General features: G+C 45.1%; 1 protein-coding gene across 2 annotated transcripts; it reads right to left on the reverse strand.

Annotated features, from left to right (window-relative positions):
• Positions 1-420: 420 nt before the first annotated feature.
• p2rx7 (purinergic receptor P2X, ligand-gated ion channel, 7) lies at positions 421-18,154 on the reverse strand. 2 transcript variants are annotated; one of them, XM_054731055.2, is made up of 13 exons: positions 17,936-18,154; positions 16,067-16,214; positions 15,927-15,998; positions 15,446-15,518; positions 13,146-13,242; positions 10,520-10,600; positions 10,252-10,387; positions 9,806-9,942; positions 9,622-9,712; positions 6,459-6,524; positions 1,816-1,920; positions 1,633-1,737; positions 421-1,127 (listed from the first exon to the last, which is right to left on the reverse strand). In XM_054731055.2, the coding sequence occupies exons 1-13, from the start codon at positions 18,055-18,057 to the stop codon at positions 648-650; spliced, it is 1,713 nt and encodes a 570-aa protein (XP_054587030.2). In that variant the 5' UTR covers positions 18,058-18,154; the 3' UTR covers positions 421-647. The 2 variants fall into 2 exon arrangements, with proteins under 2 accessions (XP_054587030.2, XP_054587031.2); XM_054731056.2 differs by lacking the exon at positions 10,520-10,600 and having other exon boundaries at positions 17,936-18,141.
• Positions 18,155-18,260: the final 106 nt, after the last annotated feature.

Below are 18,260 nucleotides of genomic sequence, written 5' to 3' on the forward strand. Positions count from 1 at the left end.
CAAGCCTTTTGTGGACAATGAAAAGCCCATTTAAAGGTAAATTAGTGTGGTGGCACCTGGGGTGGCCAATCAGATTCCAAGGGTGGCATGTGCTACCCCAGGCCACTCCCTGGGCCAGAAAGGGGCCCACGAGCCACCTATTGGGTACCATTGTTCTTATCCGTTTTCAACATTCAAGCTTGTGTTGCAGTTTTGCTCTTCATCAGATGCTTATTTACATAAAAGCACGTGGAACAAAAACATTTTATCCATTTTATTTATATAGCGCCAAATCACAAGATTTGTCTCAAGGACTTTCGCAAAGTAAACATTCCAACTGAGTTCAGTAAATTAGGCCAATTAGTTCAAAGCTCCCTACGTAAGGAAACCCAGCAGATGCAAGATGACTGGATTACAGAAAAATCCCTTTTCCTTCCCTATAAAGGCTGAGAGAGCCGACCTGCAGAGGAGCAGCCCGGTTTCACCACAGATGAGGTTCCTTTCTTCATCCTCTCGTTGCCTTTAACCAAGCACCAGCTGATGCTTGCACTTCCTTGGCCATGTGGAGTGAAGCTGCTCTGGACTGGTTATGCAGCATTAACAGCGCTTGTTAGTAGGTCAGCCAGGGAGAGTGCCTCTCTGTAATGTGGAAAGGTCTTCTCAAAGCTCTAGGAGGTGGGGGTCGTTCTGCTGGGTGTGAAGCCGCTGTACTGTCCATCTGAGCTTGGATACTCATTCCTGATTCTCCAAACGCTGCAGCTGGGAATGGCCGGATGTGTGTCAGGAGGAGGAATTCCAAACCTCCAGCTGATGTAGAGCCTGTAGGCACAGTGACGCAGCGCGGCGGTCTGGACCTCACCAACTGGAGGAGACAAAGGGTCCTGGTGCAGGAGGACAGCCTCCAGCAGCGAACGACGCAACACCAGCTGCTGGAACAGAGGAGAGGAGGTGATGCAGGCGCCATCACTCCGCCTGCAGCACAGCTCCTCCTGAGGGAGGGAGGAGGAGGCGGCGCAGCGGTCACATTTACACCAGGCTGGACGCCTATGTTTCACAGTCAGGTCTGACTTCTGAGTGGGCGGAGCCTGAGAGTCACCGACATCCTGCTGTAGGAGACAGAGCACGGCCCTCAGGTGGACCGTGTTGTCCTGATGGGACAAAAACACCCGTTCAGTAAATCTGCAGGTTGACAAATTCAGTGCTGTCACAGCAAAGTATCCAGTTAATGACGGAAAACAAAACTTTATTGAATCTAGACTCTGACAGCGCAGATTGGTCCCCTTTTATCAGATATCTTTGTTTTGCTGATGACGTCATGGTTTAAAGGGAACGGTCTGGATTTGGCCAAACAGATTCAGAACGTAACCAGTGAAAGAAGAAACCAGCATGTCTATTTTTATCTTCCTACAAAGATAAGAGTTCAACATAAACACCAAATTAAACACGAGACCTTTTCAGTGGTTTCTTTTCCTTTTGGGGAAAACGTCATTCATTATATCCGATTAGCATGTGGCTAAAACAAGCCAACAGATCTGTACTCGGGTTTATGATGAGTGGAACGTAAAAAAGGAGTTCTTGACTTTAGTGCAGAATGATCACCATTAAGCGCGTGTGTGTGTGTGTGTGTGTGTTGGCGTCTGCTGCCAGGGTCACCTTGTGCCACTCAGACATCGCTTTGAGATCTTGAAGACTTTTCTTGTGCGATTTCTTCACCAGCCGAAGCCTTTTCTCGTCAACGTAGGACACACAGAGGATGCACTGTAACACAGCTTTTTGTTAAATGCTGATAGACCTCCTGTACGGACCCGGACCCTTTCTCCATGAGCGCTTCATCACCTGCTGCTTGTCCTGGACGGATTCCACTTTCCTCTCCGAGTAGTTTTGTCCGACTTCTGCAGAGTAACATCTGGTTTGGATCAGCCAGTCGATGACCAACGTTGTCTGGAGGCAGACAGAACACAAGTTTATCCGTTTAATCACTAAACTCATTTCCACTTATGTTTCCATCAGTCCTGTTAATCAAACTTAGAGGGCGTGGCTAAACTTCTGACGATTACTTTGGTCTGAAGGAGATTCCTCCTGCGGAAGACCTGCTGGATTCAGATGTTTCAAACAGAGAAACGAGCAGAAGCATAGGTGGAACACCTTTACTCTTCAGCTCTTAGTGAATCAGTTACTTGGAGAAAATGGGAGCAGATTCCTGGTCCAGTCTCCCTCTCATACTGGACCTACACCAGACCGCCTACTAGGCCCGCCCAGTAGGCAGGCGTGTATTAATGTTCTTCAGTGATTGGTTGAAAGGAAGGGATATTACCCAATGACGTCTTAAAGCTGTTAAATCAAATCTACGAAACAAGCTAGGTTTTAAACGGGGTCACGGAACCCTCACCCCTCCCGTCGTGCATCTTCTGTCGTAACTGGAAACCCGCGATGCCGCAGGAAACAAGATGGCGCTAAACACCAGTCGCCATTTTCCAGGTCCAAACGTCTTTTGTTGTCTGACTTCCGGCGGTGATTTTCTTTTTTGAACTCTGGTAGTTTGTCCTTAAGCTGAAGCGGCAGCAGCCGGCTGTTTCTCCTCCTCTGACGTTACTGAGCGGAGAACCTCTCACACCAGTGGTGTTCTGGTGCTGAATACGCGAGTGTGTGATGAGTGGAGGACCCAGGGAGGTGCAGAAGAGCAGCGAGACCAAAAACCAGATGGTCCAATAGTTGCTTCGGTCCGAGCCGTGTTATAAGGTTTTTAGGCAAATGCGAGAACCAATCTATTCATTTTTTTTTAAATATCCATAGTATATTTATATCTACACTATGTTAGAACGTTGTTAAGAGTAAGCACTGAGGCACACTTGATATGTTTAAAGGGGACAAAGAATCTAAACTAACATTTTATTGTTGTTTGTGAATAAAGACAGCTTGCGTGGTCAAAAGCCAAAGCCGTGTGTGACCTACGTTTCATGTCAATTAGAAAGTTTTAAAATACCAGATAAACTTCTTTTCTGAGAAACCTCTTATTAAAACGTCACAATGTGGAGCCCTTCCTCCTCCAGTCTGCAGTCTCCAGAGTCTGAGGCCTTCTGGTTTAAACCAACCAATCAGCAAGCAGCTCATTAGCATATTCATGTCCTGGGCATGTGGGAGGGGCTAACCGGCTGGTTTAGGGGTTAGAACCCCTAAATCTTCCTAAAACGCCAGCCTATCCATGCTAAAGGTCCGTCGAGGGGGTAGGAAATCCAGCTAGTGGCCAGGCTAGGCATGCTAATGGCTAGACTCTTCAATGCTAACACCAGCCCGTCCAGGCTAACGCTAGCCTATCCATGCTAATAGACAGCAGAGGGAGTGTGTGATCCAGTCAATGACCAGCCGAGGGCTGCTAGTCCCTAGCATATCTAGTAGTAACACAGGTAAAGGTGCTATTTCTCAGTAAGCAGCGCTAGCCTCTCCGTTACCGGCGCCAGCTTATCATTAATCAGATCGGTGGTTTGCTTCGGAACTTATATAGCCTCCTGCTGCTGGGCAGTAGTCTTAATTTTGGCCCCCATACCGCGCCATAGAATTTAACATCAGTTTATCATCATGAAACAAAAAATAAAGTGGAACAAGAACTTCTATCTTCTATTTCTCTCCACTTTTAACTTCTCCGTGTCCCTAAATAAAAGAGACAGACGATCAAGCTGTAGCCGCCGTCACTGACCCCGCCCCCTCGCCAAGACCGGATCTCGACCCCGCCCCCTCTCCAAGAACTCCAGTGCTCAGCCCTGCAGTACCACATAAAGGACCAAAGTTTCCTACCCGGTAAGTGTGGAGAACACCCACTCTGACACATCAGGATGCTACGCTGGAGCCGTCGTAAAAACATTCCACTATAATTGATTATGGCGCTCTTCTATGATGCAGAATCGTTTATGCCCACGTCTTGATGCATCGATTATTTGATTATTTTCCTCAGCTCTATCCTACACCCCCCGGTCTGCCGTAAGGGGTGGGGGTGGGGGGTGCGCGCCGGGTTCGGGGGCCACAAAGAGAGGGCTCGCAGGCCGGACGTGTCCCGTAAGCCGCCTGTTGAGTACCACTGCCTTGGGGAAACTAGGGAGTTTAAGCTTGCTTTTAGCACCTCCTACAGCCCGTTTTAACTCACTGTTGTGAAACCGAAAGTGAAACTTATCTCCTCCTTGGGCGTTGGTCGTTTTACCACCTTAATCTAACAGCTGAAGTGTCTCCCCAGCCTTCATTAGTGTCTACAGGAATGACTCATCACTAAATCAAACAAATCAGCTGTGTTCATGATCTAAAACATGCAGGAAATATGATGGAAGCAGACCACAGCGCCAGGTATGTCAGCTCCACTTTAACGAAGTCCAACAGGAGTTAGCTGCTACTCTGAAGTTGCAAGTGCTATATTCTGGCCACAGGAGGCGGTGGGTTGTGAGTGGCCTTTTGTTAAGCCTGCAGGGGGTCATTTTAGCACATACTGGCTCAAGAAAATAATTTAAAATATGAAAAAGCTGCATGGTATGGCTTTAACATGAACAAGGAAGGCAATGGTCGCCCCCTGCTGGCAAAGCATGAACTACACATTTGATCTGTTCAACAAAATACAGGGGAGTGCAGAATTATTAGGCAAGTTGTATTTTTGAGGAATAATTTTATTATTGAACAACAACCATGTTCTCAATGAACCCAAAAACCTCACTAATATCAAAGCTGAATGTTTTTGGAAGTAGTTTAGTTTGTTTTTAGTTCTAGTTATTTTAGGGGGATATCTGTGTGTACAGGTGACTATTACTGTGCATAATTATTAGACAACTTAACAAAACAATTATATACCCATTTCAATTATTTATTTTTACCAGTGAAACCAATATAACATCTTTACATTCCCAAATACACGTTTCTGACATTCAAAAACAATACAAAAACAAATCAGCGACCAATATAGCCACCTTTCTTTGCAAGGACACTCAAAAGCCTGCCATCCATGGATTCTGTCAGCGTTTTGATCTGTTTACCATCAACATCGCGTGCAGCAGCAACCACAGCCTCCCAGACACGGTTCAGAGAGGTGTACCGTTTTCCCTCCTTGTAAATCTCACATTTGATGATGGACCACAGGTTCTCAATGGGGTTCAGATCAGGTGAACAAGGAGGCCATGTCATTAGTTTTCCTTCTTTTATACCCTTTCTTGCCAGCCACGCTGTGGAGTACTTGGACGCGTGTGATGGAGCATTGTCCCGCATGAAAATCATGTTTTTCTTGAAGGATGCAGACTTCTTCCTGTACCACTGCTTGAAGAAGGTGTCTTCCAGAAACTGGCAGTAGGACTGGGAGTTGAGCTTGACTCCATCCTCAACCCGAAAAGGCCCCACAAGCTCATCTTTGATGATACCAGCCCAAACCAGTACTCCACCTCCACCTTGCTGGCGTCTGAGTCGGACTGGAGCTCTCTGCCCTTTACCAATCCAGCCACGGGCCCATCCATCTGGCCCATCAAGACTCACTCTCATTTCATCAGTCCATAAAACCTTAGAAAAATCAGTCTTGAGATATTTCTTGGCCCAGTCTTGACGTTTCAGCTTGTGTGTCTTGTTCAGTGGTGGTCGTCTTTCAGCCTTTCTTACCTTGGCCATGTCTCTGAGTATTGCACACCTTGTGCTTTTGGGCACTCCAGTGATGTTGCAGCTCTGAAATATGGCCAAACTGGTGGCAAGTGGCATCTTGGCAGCTGCACGCTTGACTTTTCTCACTTCATGGGCAGTTATTTTGCACCTTGGTTTGTCCACACGCTTCTTGCGACCCTGTTGACTATTTTGAATGAAACGCTTGATTGTTCGATGATCACGCTTCAGAAGCTTTGCTATTTTAAGACTGCTGCATCCCTCTGCAAGATATCTCACTATTTATGACTTTTCCGAGCCTGTCAAGTCCTTCTTTCGACCCATTTTGCCAAAGAAAAGGAAGTTGCCTAATAATTATGCACACCTGATATAGGGTGTTGATGTCATTAGACCACACCCCTTCTCATTACAGAGATGCACATCACCTAATATGCTTAATTGGTAGTAGGCTTTCGAGCCTATACAGCTTGGAGTAAGACAACATGCATGAAGAGGATGACGTGGACAAAATACTCATTTGCCTAATAGTTCTGCACTCCCTGGAAGAGCATTTTACTCTCTCTGTCAACAAAGCTAAAGTGAAACCTCTAAACTTTGTTTAGTTCATCTTGGGCCATCAGATAAAAGAATAAATACATGCAGCAACTTTAAACTCAAACACAAACGAATCATGGATCGTTTCTGTAAATCGATTCATCTGGAATCCGTTAAAATCACACAACAGAGGAGGCATAAAGATCAAACATGGCTCTTCTTCGATGAAATGTTCCAGTTCATCTGCACATGAAATAACCTTTTCAGGTCTGGATTAAAACACTACACTTCAGTTTGTGTTCAGGGCGATGGCGGACGGCTTTTCTCACCAGAGCGAAGTACGACAGCGTCGACCCGATGTAAACGATGAGCTGAACCAAGCTGAACCTCCCAGCCTGAAAAAGAAAACCAGAACTTTCTCCTTTTCAGCGGAAGCAGATTCAGAAACACAGAAGTTCCTCTCGGGCTAAAGCCAACGCTTTTAATGTAAAAGAGAACGTTGCTGTTCCAGATAAAAATCACAAGGAGCTTCACAAGCACGATAAAAAAAACTCAAAAGAGATAAAGTGGAAAATGTTTCAGTCACACGTGGCTCCTTTGTGCAGCCAGACAGATGATCCCCTTATTGTTTTAAATAAATCCCATTTTCCAGATTATAAGGATGTTCCTTATGGGGTGCCATTTGTAAAATTAAACAGTCATAATCTAACAGCAATACCGTAAATCCTCTAATACAGGCCCGGGCCTGTATTTGACTCAAGCTCATCAAGCTCCAGGCCTTTATTGGAAGGAGGGCCAGTATTAGAGGCAGGCCTCTATTTCTATTTGAGCAAAATGAACTAATGGTTTGCTGGAGTTTTTGACAATTAAAATTGTGCCCACATTTTCAAAGTTAAACACATTTCTTTTAACAACGGTAGTTTCTGCTTCAGCCCTCTCCCCCCTCCCCCTGCGCAGCAGCCGCAAACTCACTGATGTGCCTGCAGCCTCTCGGAGTTCCTGCTGCTCTAAACATTAAAATAATTATTTCATTTTCTGTTCCTCACTTCTGATGACCTTCAGTGGTGTCTGTTTGTTGCAACAGCAGGTACAAAATCTAACTTGTTTTTATTTGACTATTTTTCTGTCCTGTCTGTTTATTATCTTCCTGCATCTCCTCTCAATCCTAAAGAAAAACTGCTGCCTGGGTTCATATATATTCACCTTATGAGTTACCTTTGAACAGCAGTTCTAAAATATCTACCGACCGCAAAAACAGCGGAGCGCTCGCTGTTTGGCGGCCATATCAGTGATCAGTGCGTTGGAGGACAAGTTGATGCGCGCACCGCCCCGCTCCACAGCATGCAGCGAAATGCATCAGGCGCAAATAAAAGACAGAAAACATTAAAGGAATTGAACCGACATGAACGATCGCTTGTCAGTACCTACGGTCTGGCACAGCGCATTGCTGATCACAGAGAATGTGATCATACGATAATTCAATAGGGAGCGTGGTTTCACAGACGCGGAAGTGAGAGCGTCGGTGAAACGCCGGCTGCTCTAGGAAACCCCCGAGCGTTCGAGCGTCAACGAAGTGACACAGAAATGCCGGGCTTTCCAGAAGTAAGTAAGATAACTTACTATGAGCTGATAGTTCGTTGGATTGATCGGTAGGTTGGAAACTCTGATCATGAATCTGAAGAAACGATGACTGAGCTGTAAAGGCGACTTCCGTTTATAGCCGCGGTTTGTGACGTAGATGCGACGTGGAGGGAATCCCCGCGAGGGGCATGCTGGGAGTCCCTACTTCGCGGATTTTCACCTATCGCGGCCAGGTCTGGAACGCATCTACCGCGATAAACGAGGGATTACTGTAGTTCATACACCCCCTACTGCTGCTCCCCATAGTGTTCTGCAGCATAATCAGCACGTTCTCTTTGAACTTGATAGTGTAATGACCTGGCTGGGGTTGCAAGCCAGGTGCATTCTGGGTATTGTGTTATATGTGTTTCCTATCGTTCTGCTAGTTCCTATGTGCTGATTTGCGTGTTGTGTGAGTGTTATGTAAGCCACAGGGAAGGTGATGTGTGTTCTGTGGAGCGGGTTGAATTAGCATGGTTAACTGACACCGTGACTCTGTGTGGTAGGAGCGTGATAGAGGATCGTGTCTGAAGCGTTATAAAGCTTGAAGAAAAAGCCTAATAAATGTCTGCGTGAACCCCTACTGCCCCCTGCTGGTTGATTTAGGGACTATAACCCTGCCGCTGGGACGCTTGTACTTGCTTGTTACCACATTCCATCCGGCCACAATAAGAGACCGGCCATTATTTACCTCCGCTGACTCTGACACCGGCCAAAATTGGAGACCCGGCCTTTAATTGAATACCGGCCTGTATTAGAGGATTTACGGTATTTTTGGTTATTTAGCATATCATAAGAGAAAAAATTGGGAGTTCACTTTTTCGAAGTCATATTTTCACCATGTTATTCATACATTTATAAATGTTAAAATTTCCAAATAAATATTTAGTTAGCAAGCTAAATATTTCATTTGTAGTTAAATATTTATTTTGGAAACTAAATATTTAGGTCTGATCTAAATATTTAGTTTATAAAATAAATATTTAATTCACTAACTAAATATTTAATTTGCTAATTAAATATTTATTTTGGAACTAAATATTTAATTTGTAAATAAAATATTTAATTCGTAAATTAAATATTTATTTTCCAAAAAAATATTTAGATCCCAGCTAAATATTTATTTTGGAGCTAAACATTTAGTTTGCTAAATCAGTATTTGGGAAAAAAATATTTAATATAAAATATAGTGTGGAGCAAAATAACATCGTGGAAAATAAATATTTAGCTGGTACTTAAACATTTAGCTAATATGCAAATTCGCTTTCCAATAAGCGGAAGTTGGTTACCAAAATAAAAGCTGTATCTCGCTAACCTCTTTATAAACTCTTGCTCCGAACCAGAACTTGTCTCCGGTTCTATTCTTCTTCAGTCAACACGTCGGACATGTTCAGATGAATAGAACCAAATACTGATTTTGCAAACTAAATGTTTAGCTCCAAAATAAATATTTAGCGGGGATCTAAATATTTTTTCGGAAAATAAATATTTAATTTACAAATTAAATATTTAGTTCCAAAATAAATATTTAATTAGTAAATTAAATATTTAGTTAGTGAATTATTTTTTTATTTTACAAACTAAATATTTAGATCAGACCTAAATATTTAGTTTGCAAAATAAATATTTAACTACAAATTAAATATTTAGCTTGCTAACTAAATATTTATTTGGAAACTTTAACATTTATAAATGTATGAATAACATGATGAAAATATGACTTCGAAAAAGTGAACTCCCAATTTTTTCTCTTATGACATGCTAAATAACCAAAAATATTGCTGTTAGATTATGACTGTTTGACTTTACAAATGGCACCCCATAGTTCCTGCTTAGCAACCGAGCAGATGATGTCTGAGGAGCAGAACCTACCCGCCCAAACACCAGCACATCAAATCTGATCCCAAATGCTTTGTACAGCGTCCGCTCCTCCACGCCGTTCACCATGTGGTACTTTACAAATCTGATCAGAGAACAGCAGGTTTCTGAAGTGAAAACTGAGCAGAGGTGAGTGAAGCACATGCAGAAGCTGGAGTTGACCTTTGACCCTCCTCACCTGTAGTTCAGGCCTGGGTAAAGAGACCTGTTGCTCTCCTTCTCATCCAGACGCCTGAAGGAGTACCGGGGGAGGCAGCTCTGCATGAAGCGGTCCAGGTTGCAGTCCCATTTGATCTGAATGCCGATAACACCCCCCTGTGGCCGACAGTGGAAACACAAGACCGCGCTGAAGCGTTTTACTGAGACAGGAAGCAATAAGCAAATTGTTCTTAAGAGGAAAAGCAGAACATGTTTGGTGATGATTCTGTGTCCAAAAGCCATGAAAGTTATTTCCCAAGTTTCCCTTTGAGCTCAGTTTCTGTCCGCTGAGGACAGCAAATTACTCAAAAAGGAAGTGGACACTCAGACCACCCACATTTAGTGATGAAGCAACAATTTTCCAAAACAACCTTGTAAAAAAGACGAAAGCTGTAAGAGAAAGTCAGCAGAACCAGACGCCCTTGCCTCCACCGCCATGTCTGAGAACGTCTCCCCGGCGCCTCGAACGATGTCTCCGAGTCGGAAGATGGGACACAGCGAGTCGTTTCCTCTGTCGCAGCTTCTCAGGTAGGCGACGTTCATCTGAGGCAGGATGTTCCGTCTGTAGAACACATCCGACAGTCAGGATTTCTCTTCCACAGACGGAAAACGGGAGCGTTGCTTTAATAAGCTCCTTGTCTGAGCTGCTCTTTTCTCTCTGCAGGTGAGTGCTGCTGAGGCTTTAATGTCTGACCGGATGAAGCTGAAGGCGGGAAATCTGATGTTGTTCTTGATGAGGACGGTGAAGTTCTCAGCTGCTGCCAGAAGAGCTGGTCTGCATCACAAAGGAAATCTAATCTTAGAGGTGCAGAGTGCCTGCATCACAAGTACCAAGGGGTAACAACCAGAATCTGTGTCTGCACTGCAGCTGCCAGTGGGACCAGACAGTGGTGTGGTAGGAGTGATGGACACTTTCAACACAGGCCCAAAAGCCCTTTCCCCATCTCTGTGTGGTTCATGTAAGGATGTCACCTCTGAGCTGGAAAGGGAGGTGGTCACAGTGGTGAGTACCGACAGCAGCAGCTCAGGAGGAAGAGCGGAGTCCCAGCTCTGACCAGAGAATGCTGCTGTTGTGTCCTTGGGCAAGACTCAACCCACCTTGCCTGCTGCTGCTGGTCGGAGGGACCAGTGGCGCCTGTGCTCAGCAGCCTCGCCTCTGTCTGTCCACCCCAAGGCAGCTGTGGCTACATCGTAGCTCATCACCACCAGCGTTTGAATGAGTGAATGACTGATTGTGTTGTGAAGCACCTTGGGGGGCTGTAGAACCTTAAAGAGCAAGTCGCCCCCCAAATCAACAATTTTTTCTGATAAACTATATAAGTGGGTGTCTAATCGTGCTGCAGACACGTGAAGTCAATAGTTTAGCACTTAAGTGCATTTTTGTTCAAATTTAAATTTTCTGCCTAAAACTGTCAGTTTTGTTCGTCAGGTAAAAACTCTGCACTGCGTTTGAATTGAAATCTGCCACCGCTATTGGCTAAGAGGTAGAGGTGTGAATCTTCACTTGTCTCCCGATTCGATTACGATTATTGGGTCAACGATTCGATTCGATATCCCGATGCATCACGGTTATTTCATATTGATTTGTTTTCATCGATAAATAAAAGATGTCAGATAATTGCTTTTTATTTACTTATTTTTTTAAATCAAAAAGGTAATTGACACAACCTGCCATCCCTAAAAAGCTCTCCATTCACAACAGGTTAGGACAAAACATTTTAAACATTTAAGAAGATTTAACAAAGTAAAACAATCCGTTTCCTCGTTCAACACCACGCCTCAGGCTGAGAAAAACACGCTTTGCAAAAACTCACAAAAAGTACTGAAAACCTACAGGACACATAATGTAATAATAAAATACATAATGGGTTCATATATGAGTGTTTAATGTCTCTGAGCAGCTCTAGAGTCCAATATTTATGCCGCTGTTAATGGGTGTCAGAAATAACACCAAATGAAATGTTTGACTTAGTTTGTTATTTTATTTGAACCCAGTGGTTCATTTCTGAAATGTTGGAGAATGAATCAAGATGCAGAAAACAATAAAACATAAAACAAATTCTACACTTCCAATAATATTTAAGATGTGTGTTTTATTCTTTCTGATAATAACACCAGCAGAAGGCTGCGGGCTGGATTAGGATTAAATTACCCAGCTGATGGATCTCCTTCACTAACCAGCTAACTACAAACCTTTCCACTAACCTGTCCTGAGTCACCCTCATGCCCATGCTGTCTCTGGAGGAGCAGATAGGAGACAAGATCTCCTGTAACTTCAAATGAACCAAAGCTTCCTCCCAGTTTCTCTTTAAGCTGAATCCTTTTAACTTCTCCGTGTCCCTTAATAAGAGACAGACGATCACGCTGCAGCCGCCGCCACTGACCCCGCCCCCTCCCCAAGACCGGATCTCCCGCCATCACAACGGTCGGTTTGGTTGACTACAGGCACCGGTCGGGCTGATTCGGTTCGGTCTCAGGTTACAACTCTAGCGCTCCGCCCTGCAGTACCACATTAAGGCGGAACCACTTGGTAAATGTGGAGGACGTTCACTCTGACAGATTTGGATGTTGCGCTGGTGCCGCCGTTAAAAAACAAAACTACATTCCACTATAATCAATTATGGCGTACTCTTCTACGACGCAGAATCGTTCATGTCCGCATCCCGATGCATCGATATTTGATTATTTTCCTCAGCTCTACTAAGAGGTACCCTAGAACGTTAGCTGGTACCATGTGATGTCACAATGTCGTTGTGAGCCTGTGTATTTGTTAGTGGCTCCGCCCTCTCGGTCTGCTAGGCAACAGCATTTGTTGCATTTTTCAACAGGAAGTGGGAGTGGGGCAATACTCTGGTGGGGGTGACTTGCTCTTTCAGTAATTCCCTGCCAGCGTTTCTCCCCGTTTTAACAGTTTTTTTGAGAAGTGACAGAACGTTGCGCGCTAGGATGATGTCTACGCCAAAGGAGGAGACTCACCTCTTACATCAGGAAGAACCCGCGCGTTTCGATCGTTATCCGTTCTTTCATAATCCGTTGTTGAACTGTGATCGGCAGAAGCTTTTCCGGTTCGCACCTCACTTTTTTACAGCAGCGGCCCAAAACGATCTAACACATGGATTTCTGCTTCCTGATCACGTGACGTGTGACGTATGCGGATGAAGATCGGCTTCAGAGCTGAGATGTTTGTTCTCTCAGCGCGGGGGCTCGTCCGACGCCCACACCGTAAAAACACTGGCAGTGAATGAGTTAAGAAGGAGCTATACAAATACAGACCATTACGGTTTACCAATTCTTATTTTCGGGTATTAATGCCTACTCACCGTGGAGGAGATGATGTTGCCTCTGTTGGACACCACGCAGAAACCTCACAGGTCTTCTTCAGCACATCAAACTTCACACACGATCCAGTCTGAATTCCTTCAGGAGAAAACAGGCAGTCACAGCCGAGGCTTGACTAAAACTGCAACATGGACACAAGAAAATCCCTTTTCCTAGTATCAGTAGCAATCACCAGCTCCACCAGTGGGATCCCGCGGCGTTCCCAAGTAATTTAGGAGACACAGTTCTTCTATCCTGGGTCCAGCCAGCAGGACATGCCTGAAACTCCCCCCATTCTAAAGCCTGAACCACTTAAACTGGCTCCTCCGTGGCTCTACTCCAAGCTCCTCCCCCTCTCGCTAAGGCCGAGCCCGACCAGCTGACGGAGGAAACACTTTTTGGTCTGCCTGCCAACAGATGAGTTACGACCTCAAAGGCAGAGGGTAGCTGAGCCGTTCAACCGCGGTTTTCTGGCTGAAAGCGCCCACCAACCTCCACTAGCTTCAGTTAGCTCAGCTAACTTGTAGCTACATCAATCATCTGCCCCCACCCTCACAGCCCCGCTCTCAACTGTTTTTGCTTTTTCCTGGGAGTGATGACACTCACAATACGGCCAAGACGGCGGTGGTGGGACCCGCCCACTGAGCTCTTCAGAAAGCTTCAGGTGACAGCGCAGAGGGTTCATCCATCAACAAGTCTGTGACTCGATGCAATCTGCTGCATTTTCTTAACTAACTGGGCTGAACCCAGTGCACCGATGGGTGGGTTCATCTGGAATGTTTCCTTTGAGAGGTGACTTGAGATGACTCGTTGTGGTTTGGCGCTACAGTATGTAGCGTTATTAAGATCCTATTGTCTGCCCTTAACAGCTGCCCCTTCACACAGTAACAGCGTGCATGAATCGCCAAGCTCGGGTGCTTGTTTCTAAATGTTTACATTCCAGGAAAGGAGACAGAAGAAAGAAGAAGAACGCTTTTCATTAATTAGTCAAAGTACTTTATTGGTAATAAAGCTAATCAAAACATATGTTGATCAATAATAATCAGGTGACTGATCTATAAAATCAAGATGTCATGATTTATGTGTTTAATGAATAAACAGGACTGTGCACCAGACATACTGATCCACAGAACATAAGAACGCATGACACATTGTTCTCATCCAATCAGAGCTTTCGTCTGTTGCAGGGCAGAATCTGGGCTGTTTACTTAAATTGTCCACTCCGATTTGCTAAGATTTATAAACAACTAAGTTAATAAAAACAGAGCAACGCCATTTTAACTTCAGTTCCATCTGAGTTCCAAAGGAGTTACATCATAGACTCAACGTAGTTTCAACCAGCTCTCAAATCACCATCGCTAAAGGAGAATACAGTCTGGCCAGCTGTGTTTTTCTACTTTTAAGCTGAGAACTGTCAAGCTGGAATTTCTGTCGTTTGAACAACAAGACGACGGTTCCTTCACAATAAAAGCTGAACGCGCTGAGACCTGCAGCTACTGCCGGAGCTATCCGTAGACGGGTTTTGTCGTGCTGCAACACTGTTTCATCAGTCCAGTACCAAGGGGGTTCGAGGACCTGACATTCCTGATCTGACCGCGGGAGACTCCATACGGTACGTAGTCACAGCACAAGATGGCGTTTCATGTCAAGAGCTTCTGAAGCCCTAGTGGTAGCTAGTCTAAACACCAGACACCCAGATCCGCCTGCCTCAGCCTAGAGATTCTGAACACACACACACACACACACACACACACACACACACACACACACACACACACACCAACACTTCATCATTCAAATCCATCCGCATCCATCATAGAGAGTTAGTCCTGGGACATTGTTTGAATTTATAATTATAGAAATTAAAGATTCTGAAACGATCCCAACTCTCTCTTTTCTTGTCTCTAAGTCAATACAAAGTGTTTAAATAAAACTCCCTGAAGATAAAAACAACCTCTTCTGATCATAACATCTGGACCTAATAACAGTGTAGGAATATACAACTATATTCCACTACAAGTATTTAAAATGACTGAATATTGTGTTGTGTTATGCTCCATGCAGCCATTGGTCGTTCCCCAAAAGCTCATGACCATTAGTGAGGATCAGAACCAAGATCCACCAGTATGTTGAAAGTGAATTTTAGACACCTAAAACTCTGGTTTGTTTAAAAAAGTCTAGATTTTTTTTAAATATTTTATTTTAAATCTGGGAGAAATTCATCCAGCAAAGGAACTTTTCATTGGTCTGAACGAATTAAAGACTTCTAGAACCAGTGGAACAACAATCCGGTCGGTGTTACCGTGACTCTGCTGGTCCCAGGCACCTTTCTCACAGTCCTTATCTGTCCGACACAGTCTGCCTTTAGAGGGAACCTGGAATAGAAACACTTTCATCTGCATTTATTCTTCTATGCATTCTTTACCCTAGCTGCTAACTCCTCTCTAAGGTCTCGGGAGCTGGTGTCTAACCCCAGCAACCATTAGCTGAGGGATGGGGACACCTTGGACCGGTGAGGAGCAGCAGTAGCTAACGAGGCAGAGTAATCGGAAGGTTGCAGGTTCGATATCGGCTCCGACCAGAGAATGCTCAAAGAGCCCGAAAAAGAAGAGTTTTAACTCAGGTGGTCAGACAGCAAAACAACGATGGGAACATCCTACAGAAATCCTGGCACTGCTCCTGTTACTAACAGTTAGGGAAAAAGAACTCTGATGAAAAACTTCTAAACTTCACATTACAACCCGTGATCCTCGCTGCTAGCTAGTTCAGACTGACGAACGCACCTCCGGGCATTTTCCTTTCATCTGATTCTTCGTTATGATCACGTTCGTCACCACAAAGAAGGAGTTCTTGTCCTAAAAAGAGAAAGAAATACATCAGCGTTCCCTCTGAAGCCGGTACAGCTCGGGAGCTGAGCTGCTACCTGTGGAAGTCCACTGAAGTCCAGGACATCCCAGACCACATCTCCGATCCCAGGCAGGTTGGTCTGAGCTACACCCTTCAGCTTGGTGGTGACAGAGCTCACCACCAGATCAAACTCCTGGTACTCCCTGTTCCACAGCATCATGATGCTGACATGACAATGAAAATAAAAGAGCACAAGTCAGTAGTGGCTCCATCTAAAAGGCTAGGTTATCCAGAGTTATCTCTGTAGTTATGCTGCTATAGGCTTAGACTGCTGGAGGACACACTGACCACTTTCCACACTCGACTACTTTCTTCTACAATCTGCTCTTTAACTGTATTATTTCCTGCTATTTCAGCTGTTAACGTTATTTTTTCTCTAAGTGTTTTTCTCCCCAGAAGAAGCTACAACGATGTTCTGCTGAGCTGTGGTGGCCTCATGGAGGGGGCCATCGGATACCACACTGCTGCTAACCACTTAAACATTCTCCCTCTCCTGATAATAACTTTTTACTCTCTTTGACATTGAATGTGCTACTACTAGTTTACCCGTTTAATTATAGATTCACTAGGATAAATACAATAAAGTTTATCTCTCACCAAATAGAATATTTACTAAGAAATCACAATGCAACACGTACGCGTGTGTGTGTGTGTGTGTGTGTGTGTGTGTGTGTGTGTGTGTGTGTGTGTGTGTGTGTGTGTGTGTGTGTGTGCTCTGTCTTCTCCATCCCCAGTGAGTCGTGGAGGATGGCTGCTCATACTGAGCCAGGACCCTCTGGAGGTTTCTTCCTGTTAAAAGGGAGTTTTCCTCTCCACTGTCGCTGCATGCTTGCTTAGTATGAGGATTGCTGTAAAGACTCTGACACTAGTCAGTGACTCGATGCAACCTGCTGGGTTCCTTATATAGGAAAATTGTTGCTGACTGGCTTATTGACCTGACCTGTGTTGGAATGTTTACTATGTGAAGGTCCTCAAGACGACTCTGGTCCTGATTTGGCGCGTTAGAAATAAACTGAATTAAATTGACATATTTCCCTTCCCAGTCCAATATTTTGGGACGGCAGCAGCTCAGGACGTAGAGCGGGTTGTAGGAACGATCCCGGCTCCTGCCAGAGAATGCTGCTGTTGTGTCCTTGGGCAAGACACAACCCACCGTGCCTGCTGGTGGTGGTCGGAGGGACCTGTAGTGTTCAGTAGCCCTGGCTCCAGCAGTGTGCCCCAGGGCCGCTGTAGCTACATCGTAGCTCATCATCACCAGGGTGTGAATGGGTGGATGCATTCTAAAGTACCTCGGGGGGTTCTAGGACAGGCCAGCTGCAGCTATGGGATGCTTTTCCCAGATTTTAGTCATTTGGAGGAAATTCACTGTTAGTGCAGTGGTACTCACTCCTGGTCCTGCTGCATGTTTTCCTTGTGTCTCTACTCCAGCACACCTCAATCAGCAGCTGAATCACCTGTGCAGCAGCTCATCAGGTTCCTCAGGGGCCTGTTAATCACCTGCCGATTGAAATCAGGTGTGTTGAAGCAGAGCTGGACGCCGGCTCTCCAGGCCTGGGCGTGAACTCCACTGGTTTAGTGAGAGACCGCTGACGAAAATGATGAGTAAACAATTCAAGTTGCATGTGGGCCCTCCCAATTAAGCAACCTCGACACATTATAGTAAATATATGCAGTTTTTCCCCTTCACTTCAGGGAGGGCTGCGCCCTAGCGCCCCCTGTGGACGCGCCTCTCTTGGCAGTGGCACAAGTTCTGATTTAAGGTTCTGAACCAGAGCCTTATGGGTGATGACCTGGTTCTGTTTTAGTTTGGGGGCTTTTTCTGTGACCACTGATATTTTAGCGGAATGGCTTTCCTCATATAACGGAAACTCGGACCTCCACTCACCAGATAATCAGCAGAATGGTTCCGTTCAGGCTCCATTTCAGAGATCCAAGCCGGACGCTTTGGATCCGGACCAGTTTGTTGGTTTGGTACTGACACAGGCCGAGCACGTCGCAGGACGGCATGTTGTTCTGTTCTGTTCGGTTCGGACCGCAGGACGGGAGGAACTGACTCTTCTTCCTGTGCGGGAGGTCACGTGCTCCGGCGGCAGCTGCAGCATCCCACGCACAGCTGCGGGACTCCCCTTCAGCACCCTCTGCTTTCCGTTTAACGCGCTTTGATGATGATAATAAAAAAAATAACGGACTTTAGTTTGGACAGATTTATA

This window comes from Nothobranchius furzeri, chromosome 10 (assembly GCF_043380555.1).
Source record: "Nothobranchius furzeri strain GRZ-AD chromosome 10, NfurGRZ-RIMD1, whole genome shotgun sequence".
Lineage (NCBI taxonomy): Eukaryota > Metazoa > Chordata > Actinopteri > Cyprinodontiformes > Nothobranchiidae > Nothobranchius > Nothobranchius furzeri.

What these genes read in the sequence shown, in the direction of transcription:
- p2rx7 (XM_054731055.2), bottom strand. Translation starts at nt 18,057, where the DNA reads ATGCCGTCCTGCGACGTGCTCGGCCTGTGTCAGTACCAAACCAACAAA. An exon ending in GCAACATCATCTCCTCCACG is followed by an intron (nt 10,601 to 13,145) that starts GTGAGTAGGCAT and finishes TTTGTGATGCAG; the next exon opens with ACCAGCTCTTCTGGCAGCAG. An exon ending in TCTCAGACATGGCGGTGGAG is followed by an intron (nt 9,943 to 10,251) that starts GCAAGGGCGTCT and finishes TGTCGGCCACAG; the next exon opens with GGGGGTGTTATCGGCATTCA.